Below are 14795 nucleotides of genomic sequence, written 5' to 3'. Positions count from 1 at the left end.
TGGAGCGAGCTACCGTGCCCGAAGCGTGGCAAGCGAAGCGAGGGAACAAGTTTCTATTGTCTGTGGCCATCTGGGACTAAATAATAGTGCTTTAACGGCATGGAACCGCACTTTCGCCCTCACTCAACATCATGTCCAGGTACATTAACTGAAGGGTATCTAGACACAACCATCAAGGCTGTCACGGCTAGCTGTGTGGAATCCCCTGCTGAGGGGATGGAAGCGGAGGTCCTGGGCTGAGGAAGGAATCTTAGGTGTAGGGCTTGTATGTAAGATCTCATCCACGAATACCAAACGTTGGCAAGACCTGACCAAAGGTGTGGAGTCTAACCAGCCGGGAGGTGTTCACCAGCGACCCCTCAAAGTGGGATATGGGTTTAGCTGCACCCAGCTGGCAGGTTGCAGTCCTGTGGTCAGGTGTCTGGTACCCACGGGAATAGAGAAATTACTCCAGCGGCCATAGAGGACTACTTCTGTAAGAAGTACACTGCACCAATAGATTGCAACTTGTACACTAGAGAGGTCTTTGACGCACAATTGCGCCGGTCGTTGGCACTTGTAATAGTACACAAATTAAGTTAATTTGACGCAGAGTTGCACCAAGGGGTGGAGCCGGTGATACACTCTGGTGTGGTGTCTTGACGCCCAATTGCGCACCAAGAGGGCACTTGATAATTACGCAGGGTATGATGTTGATACACTCTGTTGCACAATGGATAGGCACTTGCTGAGTACACAGGCGAGGTGTTTAGGACGCACTGTTGCACAAGGAGTTGGCAGATGTTTGGCACACAGGCGAGATGTTAGAGGACGCACTTTTGCACAAAGAATCGGCAGTTGTTCCGCACACAGGCGAGATGTTATAGGACGCACTGTTGCACAAAGAATAGGTATTTGTTGGCACACAGGCAAGATGTTAGGATGCCCTGTTGCACAAGAGTTGGCACTTGTCAGTACACAGGCAAGATGTCAGGACACTCTGTTGCACAAGGAGTTGGTATTAGTAGACACAAGGATAACACGAGGAGAAAACCTGGAACGAGGTAGCGTCAGTAAACACTGGATAATGACAACATTGCACAGGCAACTTCCTTCCGTCCGAAGACAGGCTTTATACCCTAAGGTAGCAGATCATAGGTGGACAGCGTCAGCTGACCACTATCATGCTACCATTGGGTAAAGGGTAGGAAGGTGATGTGAACTGTCATGGCCGTGTCCATGACGGCAACCGCAGTAACCAAGGCACGGTGCGGCACACAGATGGCCACATGGCACTAAGAATAATGCTTAGCGCATCACCCACCGCTGCACCTGGCATCTGACCACCCGAGGGATCAGGGGAAGCCGGCACTGCAGTGAGTAACGGCCGATCCTAGGCCGCAACCTGACAAAGGACTGTGTCACGAGTACCCGATGCCCAGTAACAGCTTGTTGCTTGGATGGAGATGATTACAGGCTGCCATTCATGACGTGGAAGGGGGAGGCGCATCAGAGCCGACTGCTAACCCAATAACAGTCATGGTCTGTTCCCTCATTCTCATTGGCTGCTTGCTGACAGTGCGTCTCAGTACCCAAGGCAACGAGCCTCCTAAATTGAGATTGGCTCAGACTAGAGTCTCTGTGTAGCTGATTGGTTATTATGAGTGACATAATACTACACGATGCCGGATAGTATTATCCAGCATCGTGGTGTTTCATTGGTGTTTCATTGGTCACCAGCATCTCCATAGCAACAGCACTTAAAGGAGACGCTATATGAAAAGTGTATTTTACATATTTAGACATATCAAAACACTGTACAAGTAGCTTTTTAATTTTATTAAGAAAGATATACAATAGTTGAGATTTATCTATTCAAAGTGTTCTGGTAAACACCGGCACATCCTTCAAGCATCGAGCCCTGTTGTGCCGCCTGCCACCCACTGGAAGCTGTGACCCCCGAGGGGGATTTGGTGTCAGGCCACCAGCTGATTAAAGCTAGAGCACTGGCAGGCATCTGTGAAGAGACAGCGGCACAACGCCGCCGTCATTTCGAATCTGGCGATGTCCATGAGCTCCAATTGACAGCCAAACATGAAAGGCCACAGCAGCAGCTGCTGAATGGCTGACGGTCTGTGAGTTCTAATTGGATAGCAGACAGCACCAGATTTGAAATGACGGCGGAACTGTGCCACTGTCCTTCCAAGGATGCCTGCCGGTGCGCCAGCTGTAATCAGCTGGTGGCCTGGTGCGCATCCATAAGTACGACCTTAAATTTTCCATATCCCCACTTCAAAATTCCCACTTCGACCATTGACGTCACTGCCATACCTTATTTATTATGATTATCAACTTGGGTAATCATCATGTGGTTTAATGTCAAACATGACTCTGTCTTATCTTGCAGTTTGGAGCTTTAAATATAATGATTACCATTATTTCTCTCCTCATTAATATACAATTACCCCAACACACACCTGATACACCTGCTGACCAAGTACATCAATTATTTAAGTTTCTGCAGAGCCGGCAGTGGTTGTGTTTGGAAGCAGAGAGGCAGATGGTAACCACGTTAATAAAGACAGATACAAGAGTGTAAGCCCTGACCGGTTCCAAGAGATGGAGTTAAAACAGTGCTAACACTACCTAAACGTTAATAGAAGATTTAGCAGGCATCCTTGTTATATGGGAGAACTGTTCGCTATTTGGCCAGCAGTGTGCAATTATTTTACTGTCAACTATATAGTTGCTTAATAAAGGATAATATTAATAATAATAATAATAATAAAAAAAACAAAAAAAAAACAGAGGGGAGATTAGACCTAGAGGAGGATAAGTGGAGACAATTGGGGATATTTGTTACCAATAAAATAAGCTTTGGAGAATAGCAATAGGGGTGCAATGTGGGGCTTAATCATACCCACCAAAATTGGAGGGTTGTGGTGGTCACACCTATTGAGCAATTTTAGTCGAAAAGAAAGATATTTGCAAGGGATTACTTCCCTACACCCCCCGCAAAATCGGGACTGTCCCATCACAATTAAGGCTATATATATATATATATATATTTTAATAATTATTTTTTATTGAAACACCGTAACTAAATGAAAAAAATATTACAGCTTCATTTTTACATTTGAAATAATAAATTAGGAGGTAGTTTATATCCTGTTAGTCGGGATGCCGGCGCTCAGAATGTCGGCGCTGTAATCCCGACATCAGTCAGAATCACGGCGCCGGCATCACGACTCTAAGTACTGGGGTTAGAGGGAGGGCTAGGCACTAGGGGTGGTGGGATAGGTGTAGGCACTAAGGGTAAGGTCAGGTTTAGTGTGCGGGGAGGGAGGGTTAGGGGTAGGGTTGAGATACTTACCGACAGGTGCCGGTATATTAACCCTGATGGGATGCCGGTGTCGGGTTTCTAACTGCTGGGAACCTGAGCGCCGACATCACGTACCCAAGTTCTTAGTAATATTACAGAGAATATAACAATCATAATAATAATAATAATAATAATAATATAATAATAATACAAGCTCAATTGAAAACTTGCAGAACATCACAATTAAAGTCATCCTGTAATATATTAGTGGAAACCCCAGTAAGGTTCCCAAAACAGAAAAAAAGGCTGGATAAAAAAGAAAAGAACAGGCTGTATAACAGATATAATAAAACCAATAAAAACAAATTTAATGGTAATTAATTAAAAATGATAAGAAAAATAAAGCAGAAAACAAACATAAAAGTTTTCCCCGCATTTCACGGAGCTTCCACTTTATCATGCTTCATTCTGACAGCATCGCACTGATGCTGTCAGAATGAAGCCCGATGAGGCGGAAGCAACCTAAATAGCAACCCGCGGCTATTTGAAACTGCGCCATATTATAGACTTTATATTATAGACTTTTTTTCAGAACATAGCTGAAAGGAAAGTGAAAAACTTTGTGGTAATTTCCCCTTTGTTTTTGCAATCTTATATATTTATACAATTTTCATATTGTCTTTATTCTCTTGTTACTACTGGTGTGGCACAATATTTTGTACATCATTTATGTTTAGAATAAATGTTATTTAAAAAATACCATTATATAATATAAACAGAAATATATATATATTTTTTTTTTATTTTTTATTTTTCTCCTGTTAGTTTAATAAAGAGATAAATGCAGAAGACTACTAGATACAGATGATATAATGTGCCATAAATAGAACATCTCATGAGCTCTGTCCTCCTGTCGTCCGCTGAATAAAGTTTGTTGAAAGCGGGACGTCGCGATTGGTTAGCCTCTTTGGCGGGAAAAGCCGGCTTGTTGCCGGAAGTGGTCCTGTCAATCAGCACACGCAGCATGGACCTGGCGCCGTTCGAGCGGGATAACTCTCAGAACCGTCTCCTGGCCTCCCCGGTGCCGGAGCAGTGCAAGGCGGAGGGATGCGCTCTGGGAATAGACGAGGCCGGCCGGGGGCCCGTGCTGGGTGAGCGGCCATCACTGGGTATACGGTGTAACTTACACCACACAGCAGGCTCTGGCAACACAGTCACACCTGTTGTGGAACTACAAGCCTCAGCATGTCCTGTAGGATCAGCTGGTACTTATACGTGTGCAAAGCAACTGGGGGCTACTGATTGCTTACTTACAACTGCTCTGCACAGCAGTGGGTTTCAATATAGTCCTTTATGTATATATCTGTATAATAGGACTTAAGGTGCTTTACAGAAACAGCTGGTTCTATGTTTCTCTGGCTACATTCTGTATTATGGGATCAGCAATTGCCCCCAAGATCTCTCTCTGTAATGCTGGCCACACACAGAGCGATATTTCACCCGATCTGGCCGATTCCGACGCATTGGAACGACAGATCGTGTAAAATATGGCCAAATCCTGAGTAACTCGTGAGTCCCCACTCACAATGCGATGTGCGACCAGCGGGGACTCGTATCGTCAGATCTGCTGTGCAGTAGGGCAGATCTGACAATCTAGGAGGCGATGCACTGTGACAGTCTGGATGCAGGAGAGATCGTATGAAGATTGGACACCAGATCGTGTGCAGAGCTGCCGGGGAGAGTTTCAAGGGAAATCGTATACATCGGCTGATCGTGTGCAGAACGCTATGTGTGTGGGCACCTTAACACTGGAGCCTTTTTCTGATTTGCCCTTTAAATATGTCCCCTTATTAGTATATAGACAGTAAAGGACCAAATCTTCCATTAGTTTACATGAGGGGTACAGTGTTTACAGCTCTTTTTACACATTACTGTAAACTAAACAAAATATGTAGAAGATAGGTTATGCATGTAATACCGGCAATTATTCCAGCACCAAGGACAGAGCGTGCTCCAATGATAAACTTGTATTGGTTCTTGTAGCCTGTGTTAGAATAATGTGATGCAAAGCTATATGGTTACCATCCGCGTTCTACAGCTGGCTCTTATGTTCATCTGTTTCACTGGCAGAAAATGAGTAAGAATGTAGCATTTGGACACCTATTGCGGTATTCAAGGGGATGTAACATTTTTATAGAGAGACTCTGAGACAAGAATGCGTTTGGAGGATATCCATTTGGTCCTTGGGGAGAAAATGGTAGGCACGATTTTGGAAATTTAAGGCACAGTTTGTTAAAGTCATAAATGGCAATTGGAATAAATGCGAAACATTTGGCTTAGTTTTAAAATGGCAATAGGAATAAATGCTATTTGACAAACTGTGCCTTAGCAAATACATCCCCATAAATAGTATATAGTGAATAGGGGGTATATTTACTGAAGAGTGGGTTTTTAGAAGTGGAGATGTTGCCCATAGAAACCAATCAGATTCTAGATATTGGGCGGGATGTACTATAGATGAAAATGCGGTAAAATGCACAAAAATGCAGTTTTCGGGGGTTTTACTGCATTCCCCAAATGTACTAAGCATCTTCAGGTGGTGTTACCCAATAGTAGCTTATGGGCTTCTTATTGGGGCGCTCCCCCTTGGGAGGGATCCGATCGGATCTCTTCCCCACGAAGTCATGGTCTTTTTTTGGGTTGTTTTGTCTTATGTCCCTATTTGAAAAACGTGGGGGGGCACCATTGCTCTTTCTGGCACAGGGCGCCAAAAAGTCTTGTTACGGCTCTGGCGGTATGTACCCGAAAGACGGGGTGATCTACCGCATCGCCGAAGCAATGCTTAGTACAATCCCGCCCATTATCTTCTAGAAGCTGCTAGATAAATAAGTAGAATTTGGTTACTATGGGCAACAATTCCACATCTGAAAAACCCGTACTTTAGTAAATGTATCCCGAGGACAGAGCTGTAGGTGGATTTAGGCCTTTATAAAGCAAGCAGAATCTTGCTTTTTAATACTCTAGGAAACGGCCAGTAGAAGGTCATATTGTTATCAGTTCCTTGTTATATTACTATATTGTTTATCATGTCTGTTAGGTTTCACTTGTGTCTTTATAATGCAGGGCCCATGGTCTATGGAATTTGTTATTGTCCTGTGTCCCGGAAGAAGGATTTGGAAGATCTGAAAGTTGCAGGTGAGAAATCTAATACATGTGCGAAACGTTCGCATTGTCCATACAGATTGCAGCTGACTTCTAGTGCTGTTTACAGAACGTCTGCAAACGTGGCTGTTATACGGTCATGGAGCTCCACCTTTTTATAATATAAGTTATAATAATTGAACTCCACTGGTGTGTATAATATCTGTTCAATGGCTGAATGTTTTCTCATTTAGAATGACCTTATTTGTTATAAAAACTTAAGAACAATTAAATAAAGTAGATCAGGGCTTGACAAAATTTTCTAAAATCGAGGAGCCAGGATGAAATTGTAGGAGCCAGACCACCGCCCCCCTAAAACAAATTACAGGAGTGAGTAAGGAGCACAGCTCTGTGTGTTATGCAACCATTATACACACTATACTAGTCCGCAAAATGGTCACAGTTGAATGGCTACAGAAAAATGGAGGCTCCCTCACTGCTCTGCACAGCTCCCCTGCTCCACCCTCCAGTAATAACAGACCACATTTCACATAAAACAATGGTGCCAGAAAGTACAACAAAACCCCCTCCCCTCATGGTCACACCACTCTCCCTCTGAAGCCGCTCTGCAATCCCTGGCCACGCATAGATCCTACTACCGGAGAGCTCTCTGCAGCCGGAGATAGGAGACAGACAGCCAGGACGTACAGGGGGATCGGCGTAGACTGGGACAGACAACAGGAATCAGAGCAGGCCAGGATGGAGAGGAGTCGTCGGCGCAGGCCGGGACGGACAGAGGCACAGCAGTCACTGCAGGCGACACTCAGCACATGCACTCCTGTGCATGATATGAACACTGCAATACTATAGGCACGAATTTCCGCCAGAGCTGATGAGGATCTGCTTCCTCCCTCACTGCAAAATCTGTTAGCCAGGCAGCAAAATCTGGTAGCCATGGCGACCTGGCCCCTGGGATTTGTTGAGCCCTGAAGTAGATAATGTGTCTAGAACGCAGCAGCCTCACGAATTATGGCAATAGTATAGTGTTCATTCTAGCTACTTGATTGGGTGCTAATCAAGAAGCAAGGCTACATCTGTTGCAGCCAAAATGGGGGTGGGGGTGTGGCCTCGCTGGATTCCCCCCTTATCTTCATTCTAGGGGGTGTGCCCGGCACTCGCAGAGATGCTGGGCTGCATTCAAGCACTCCCTGCACGCCATTTATTCATTCGCTGCTCATCCCAACTCTCCCCCGCCCAACATGGGACACTTTGGGACAGGGAGAGGTGCAGCAGTACAGTGTCAGAGGCTGGGCATCACGCTGTGATCAGCGGGTTGCCTCCATAGGGACAGGGTGTATTTTAGTCTTTTAAAATCTGCTTCCGTTCAGCTCTATATCTGCCCCTACGAATATCCTGTCTATAACAATCTTATTTATATATTTCAGACTCCAAGACCCTGGCTGAGGCAGAGAGGGAGCGGCTATTTGAGCTGTTGAATAGCAAGTCAGAGTTTATTGGCTGGGCCCTGCACATACTGTCGCCCAACATTATATCTACCAGCATGCAGCAAAGGTGACACACACATGCCCTTGTATAGATTCATCGGTGGGTTTTCTACCAACTCTGGGTGAACGTTCTATCTGTATCCTTGTCTGTTCCAGAGCAAAATACAATCTCAATGCCTTATCCCACGACACTGCCATAGGACTAATCCAGCATGCTCTGGACACCGGTGTGCAAGTGACAGAGGTGAGCACAGATGATATTGGCACAGAGGATTAACTACTTTCCCTTCAGTGAGTGCGCTGGGTATTTTTGTGAATTTCCTATAAGTTTCTTTACTAACAACAAATAAAAGAGAAAAACTTTCAATGAATTCCAACATGAACAACATCACTTTCAAATGACATTTCCTGTATTTCGATTAAATCTATTAAATCTATTTCTTTGTTGTTTCTCGTTATGTCACATGTTCCGTGTTGGGCACTGTCTGTATTGAGTTGTCCATTGTCGCTCTGCAGGTGTTTGTGGATACGGTGGGTCCCGCGGAGAAGTATCAGGAAAAGCTGAAGCACAGGTTCCCCGAGATAGAAGTCACGGTGAGGCCCAAAGCTGATTCTCTCTTCCCTGTGGTCAGTGCAGCCAGCATCTGTGCAAAGGTGAGACCTGTGTGGATAGTTGTCACTTTATGCTGTGATAAAGCTGGATGTCTATATGACAACTGGTTCGGTTGAGATCTGAAACACTGGAATAAAATAACACTTAAAAACCCTTAGCTTCTCGCACATCGGAAAAGCTGCTGATCACGTTTGAAGAGTAGTAACTTGTACAAGTGTGCTCTTCTCCAATATATTTAAATGATATTGAATTGACGATATCTGGCCAGTCTGCCATTGCTGGGTAATTTTTGAAGTAGAAATGTTTCGGTGTGTTGATTCTTTCCCTACTCAAATATGTTTAACATCATTTTTTTTTTTTGGGTGTGGCGGTAGATTTGAGAGTAAAGCTGGGCATCCACTATACATCTGTCAGATATCTGTCCAATCTGGCTGGTTGGAATGAAAACCTTGGTAATGTATGGGAGCAAATGACAGTCGATCATATGGTTTTAAACACTGAAATAAAGACAAAAAAATTTGTTCAAATTGGTTACATTTGTGTGTTTTAACCAATTTGTCTGAACGACCATTTTTGGCTATTTTCCAGTGTTTGTGAGCAAATGGACGATTGTCATTTGCTCCCATACATTACAGGTTGAGTCTCCCATATCCAAATATTCCGAAATACGGAATAATTTTGGCATGACTGAGATAATGAACCCTTTGAATTTTGATGGTTCAATGTACACAAACTTTGTCTAAGGCACAAATTATTAAAAATATTGTATAAAATTACCTTCAGGCTGTGTGTATAAGGTGTATATGAAACATAAATGAATTTCATTTCTGTACAGTTTGCTTGAGCCACAAAATGATTGAAAATATTGTATAAAATGATCTGCAGGCTGTGTGTATAAGGTGTATATAACACAAATGAATTGTGTGTATATTGGGGTCCCATTCTCAAGATATTTCATTATGATATGCAAATATTCCAAAATACGGAATATTCCATTATCCAAAATACCACTGGTCCCATGCATTTTGGATATGGGAGACTCAACCTGTACCAGGTTTTCATTCCAGCCAGCCAGATTGGGCAGATATTTGACAGAAAATTGTATAGTGGATGCCCAGCTTTAGAGGGTGACTGCTGTCTCATGAACCTGGTTTGGCAGCCAGGCAATACTTGCTGATACTTAATTGATTGCAGATAAATCCAATATTCAGGTACATTAGTATAGCTGCCTCTGGGCTGGTGGACATTTCAGCTGCTTGTACAGAAGTAATACTGTATACAGGGCCGTCTTAGGGGTCAATCCAGTTAGGTGCGAGTTGGCGTTTTCTCTTCGAATTCGCATAGTGAATTCATTTTGCAATCCAATTAACAATTCGCACTGAACCAATCAAAGTGAATTCACATTTTTCCATTTGCACCTCCCTGAGGGTGAGATGGATAGGAGAATCTTTATTTTAAGGTTAAAATGTCGGAACATCGGGCTGAACCCATTGGACCCCTCTAATGACTCATTAGGCAATTGGAAGCTTCCTGGGCGGTAGGCTTTTCTGCCAGGCGATGTGCTGGCCGACATTAGTATACCTGACTCTGCGCTGGCTGATGCATCAGGTGCTGGTACATGAGTTATCGTATGTACACTGCCACATGTATGCACCTATGTGCTGGTACATTAGTATACCTGGCTCTGTGCTGGCTGATGCATCAGGTGCTGGTACATGAGTTATCCTGCTTACACTGCCACATTATTACTAACAATTTTTCAGGTCGCCAGGGACAGAGTGGTAAAGGGTTGGAAATTCCTGGAGGATCTGACAGACATTGATGCAGATTACGGCTCCGGTTACCCAAACGGTGAGTTGACTAAATGTACAAATCTGCATTTCTGTGCTTGTGGGGCCGGCAGTCACTTTTATCCTTCCAGTATAAACATTGTGGTATCATGGTATAATGCGTTTATACTGCACGAGGCGCGTGCTGGCTCCATCCATAGATGACGTACAGGGCCTGATCCACAGGTGGCCGCAGAATCGCCCTCAGCTGCGTCTAGTGGCGGTCGCCCATCTGCGACTGCCTGCAGATGGCGATACATGGTCTTTCCCTGGTGTAAATATGTGCGTATGAATGTACAAGGACAGACGGACACATTGTGTGCACTCAGGTAATGACAGAGGACCTATCACTTATCTGGTGTAGTATTAGCTACATTTCAGCAGTGTATGTAGCAGCACAGAAATCCACCGCTATATTAGAGGCAGGGCCTAGTATGTGTCTGGCAACAATATGCTCTCCATTATATTATTTCATGGTCAGTCATAAAGTTAAGGCTGGCAAACCTACCGCTCTGGAGCTGATGTAAGATTCCGGCGAGTTAGTCACCAGGTATAAAGCAGCAGTTAGTGTAAAGGCAAAACCAGGCCATGGGCTCTTATGTTTGTCCTTTAGTCTTGATGTTAAAGCTGAAACGCAGAACCTTTCCCTGCCCCCCAATGTGATCAGTTTCTCTGCCCCAAACTTCTTCTACATAAACACATAACTTATCTAGTGTTAGAATGTGCTGACTGGTAAATGATTCCTTCCCAGCAGTTCGTTTGCTGACACTAACTGGGGGAAGTTTGTTACAATAATCTGCATTGTATTAGAAACGGAATACCCCCACCTATCTGCGGCCTTCTCTCCCACGCGCGAGTTGCAATGCACGATGACTGGGACATGCTACTTGTTACTTCCTAAATGGTAGGAGGGGGACAAACTCAAATCACAAAAGCTACTGTAGTAGTTACTCAGTGACTCTGTCAGGCCCCCTCCTTCCTTAGACTGGTCATACAATTCATTCGTGGCAGCTAGAGCTTGCAGACAACATGGTACTGTTATGTTTTGTAGGGTTCTGTATTCGCCGTAGAAGCCAGTGATGAAGTGATTGGGGTCACTGTGAGAACTGCCCAGTGTATAGATGTTGGGGAACTGTTGTGTTGGCCTTCAGCAAAGCTTTGTGTCTTTTCTGTGCCGTTTGGCTATTGCGGTATGCTATAGAGGAACCTCAGGCTGGGTTATTATGCTGATCATTTCAGCAGTATATTGTCACCATATTGGGAAATTTTATGCAGACCACTGCGGGGCATGTAGCTTCCTTTCCATGTGACTCTCCACAGACGTGAATAGATTGTGTGGCTAGGCTTGGTTTGTTAGGGGAAGCAGCGTACAACACGCCAGGGGCTCTTAGTGCAGACGTTAGGGTGGTGGTGTATGCTATGTACATCTACTGTATTCTACACCGTTCGAATGGTTGGAATTACTTGTATCTCTGCGTCTCTTTCCTGCCTAACAGACCCAAAGACCAAAGAGTGGCTTGCTCGACACCTGGATCCTATTTTTGGGTACCCACAATTTGTCCGCTTCAGCTGGAGCACTGCGCAGACTATATTGGACAGCAAAGCCGCCCCTGTGCTGTGGTAAGAGAAGACAGTCTGGTGCTTGTGTAGAGGGGGGCAGATTGTGTGTGTGTGTGTGTGTGTGTACGTGATATAGGGTGTGGGCGCAGTAGTTGGAAAGTGTGCGCCACTGCAGATGTGCTGGGAGTGCTGCTATGAACTGTCTTGCCACTGATTTATGCCCATGGCCACAGGAGAGGGTGGACCGTGGATGCCCTATAAAGCGGAGTAGGTAACGAGGGGACACATTGGACAGTGAATGCCACTAATGCCAGGCTTTGGTTCTACTAGTGATTGGCGCGCCCGTAAAAGCTTGAGGCCGCAGAGCAGAGTGTTCTCTACCAGTGACAGAACAGAGTAGAGCATCCGTGCGCTGCCCGAGACATGCCAGGGCTACAGGGGAGAGTGGGCATGACGCAGTGTGAGCACTATGCCAGTTGGTGTATTACCTTTTGTGTGGCATCGCTCTGCATGCCCAGAACAGCGGGTCCCCATGTACATGCCATTGCAGTATTGTGCCATTCTGCCACTTATGTCTGGATTGGCGGGACGGATCTGTTCTAATGTAGGCTAAGTACAGTAAGGGAGGTTAGCAGACAATAGCAGATGATGACTGCCTGCATAAGCACATTGCTTGTGATTGGCTGTGTGCAAATGCTCCGCTGATGCTGATTGGCACTTAGAATACCGGTAAACACTGCCAGAATCCCGGTGATGGCATCCTGAAGGTAAGTAGTTGGGGGACAGGGAGGGTTAGGCACTAGGGGGAGGGTTAGACTAGAGTGGGCGCTATTGGTGATTGGCCGGGGACCTTTTATTTAGTGCTTCAAATTTTAACAAACCTTTTTAATAACTCTTGTGGCTGTTTGCATTGTATGATGTGTGTAACACAACCATTCTGTGCTATGTACTGACTCAGTACATGTGTGTGAATGAGCTGCTGATTTTTATTCATTTTTATTTTTAAAGAATAACATGGAGTCTGTATGTGTGATATCCAATATCTTCTATGCAAGTTATTTTTATTATGTATGTTTATGTTGGTGTCAGTAAGCGGGAACACTTGTATACATCTCTCTATATTTCAAAGGGCTTTAATCTAGAAAGAAAAGTCCAACACGATGATCTTAGTGTTTTCACATTACATATGTGTTTGTACATAGGTGGTAACAATTGTTCTTTATCAACAATTGCTCCCACCTATTGGCTGACGGCTACGACCGTCACGAGGCAGGATGTCTAATGTACACCTGCTAAACGGTCTCCTTACCATAATCTATTGTCCAATACCTTCGTTTCTAGTGCCTATTGGAAGCAATCTGGTCTCTCTAATCTATTTATTTAGTGACTATAGTCTTATTTCGTATATTGCATCTGCTTCCAGCCTATTCTGTACAGACAGCGTGTGGAAGTGAAGCAGTGATATTCTATTGCTGTAGAGCATTAATGTATGCAAAAGCTGTGTATGTCATATCTGTGCAGACCCAGCAGGGGGCAGCAGGATCCAGCGCATTAGTACATTCATGCACTACAGGAGCTGAAGCGTCTCTATCCATGTGACTGCCCACAGTTACTGTTTAAGAGTGGGGCACGGATTTCCGGCCCAGCTGGCACTGGCCTTGGTTGTTAGCAACATTTGCACTGATTAGCATTGTCAGATTATACAGGGTGATGGAAAGAGAGGGGGGGGGGAGGTCAAACAGACCTTGTGTTGCATTAAGGAGGATTTCAGCCTACGTCTTCCTCCCCCCATCTTCACCGCACACGTCTAATTGCCTGTCAGAGGAGCAGCAGCAGGTCCTGGAGTCTTGGAACTGCTGTTTAGAAAGATAAATCTCAGTCACACTGTGTTAGGCAGCCTATACCTGACCACACGTTTTATGCTATCTCTTCCCTGCAGGGGCGATGATGACGAAGAGGCTGCTGGGAAATCTTCGTCCCACTCTCTCCTCTCCTTCTTCTCTGCAAATAAAGAATCGCCCCAGAGACACCAGTTCTTCCGAGAGCGGCAGCTGGAGCCGCTGGCTGATCTGTAGGCAAGTTGTCTACATACTGGAAGTGATCTCAGATATCCTCTAGTGTTATAGCCCCAACTTGTCAGTGAGATGGAAGCATCTTCTAGTCACCATGGAATGCGACTGCACCTATGTATCCGTGTGAAAGGTGTAATTCGTTCTGTACATGAGACTAAATGATTTGTGGTTCACAAGCGTCACTAGTGCAGGTTTGCGAACACCCTTGCGTAGCTGCAGTGTATAGTAAACAGTCATTAACCTGTACAGGATTTTAGCTGGACTCGTAACGGGTGTATTGCCTCTGCCGTGGAAAGTTTTGGTGTAAAATAAACTACATTTTCCAGATTTGTTTTTTTAAATTTTTTTTAAAGCTCTGTTGGTGGGTGCAAATGGTAATAGCAGATTGTACTGGTAGGTGACCCCTTTTCATGACAAGCAACACACGTCTGAGCGATGACTGTAACCATTCCTGCCATAGGCCAACCCGTGGCTCTCCAGCTGTTGTAAAACTACAAGTCCCTGCATACCCTCCCACCGATCAGCTGGTAAAGCCTGCTGGGACTTGTAGTTTTGACAACAGCTGGAGAGCCACAGCTTGGCCAGGTCTGCTGTAGGCTATGGTGTGAATAAATACCGGGTTATAGGGAGGAGTTAGTGTTGTGGGAGGAGTTTCACACATCGGCAAGATCTGAGCAGAGGGAGAACCAGGACTGGTGACCATATTGGATGAGGCTGGTTGTAGCACATGGACCATGTTCCTGGCTTCCCCTGCACACACAGGCCTGTAGCAGC

At 44.9% G+C, this 14795-nt stretch overlaps 1 protein-coding gene across 1 annotated transcript; it reads left to right on the top strand.

Annotated features, from left to right (window-relative positions):
• The first annotated feature begins 4241 nt into the window (after window positions 1-4241).
• RNASEH2A (ribonuclease H2 subunit A) lies at window positions 4242-14348 on the top strand. The gene is made up of 8 exons (XM_088474009.1): window positions 4242-4452; window positions 6425-6496; window positions 7888-8014; window positions 8104-8191; window positions 8464-8601; window positions 10324-10411; window positions 11886-12009; window positions 13889-14348. The coding sequence occupies exons 1-8, from the start codon at window positions 4326-4328 to the stop codon at window positions 14022-14024; spliced, it is 900 nt and encodes a 299-aa protein (XP_088330135.1). The 5' UTR covers window positions 4242-4325; the 3' UTR covers window positions 14025-14348.
• Window positions 14349-14795: the final 447 nt, after the last annotated feature.

Source organism: Taudactylus pleione, unplaced genomic scaffold (assembly GCF_031769625.1).
Source record: "Taudactylus pleione unplaced genomic scaffold, aTauple2 ptg000145l, whole genome shotgun sequence".
Classification (NCBI taxonomy): domain Eukaryota; kingdom Metazoa; phylum Chordata; class Amphibia; order Anura; family Myobatrachidae; genus Taudactylus; species Taudactylus pleione.
Note: the sequence above shows the minus strand (reverse complement) of the source record. Positions and strands in the feature narration are given on the sequence as shown.

Bases quoted from the DNA above. Each gene is read 5' to 3' on its own strand.
- RNASEH2A (XM_088474009.1), top strand. From the start codon at position 4,326: ATGGACCTGGCGCCGTTCGAGCGGGATAACTCTCAGAACCGTCTCCTG. The intron at 4,453-6,424 runs GTGAGCGGCCAT...TTTATAATGCAG, and splicing joins CGGCCGGGGGCCCGTGCTGG to GGCCCATGGTCTATGGAATT. The intron at 8,602-10,323 runs GTGAGACCTGTG...ACAATTTTTCAG, and splicing joins CAGCCAGCATCTGTGCAAAG to GTCGCCAGGGACAGAGTGGT.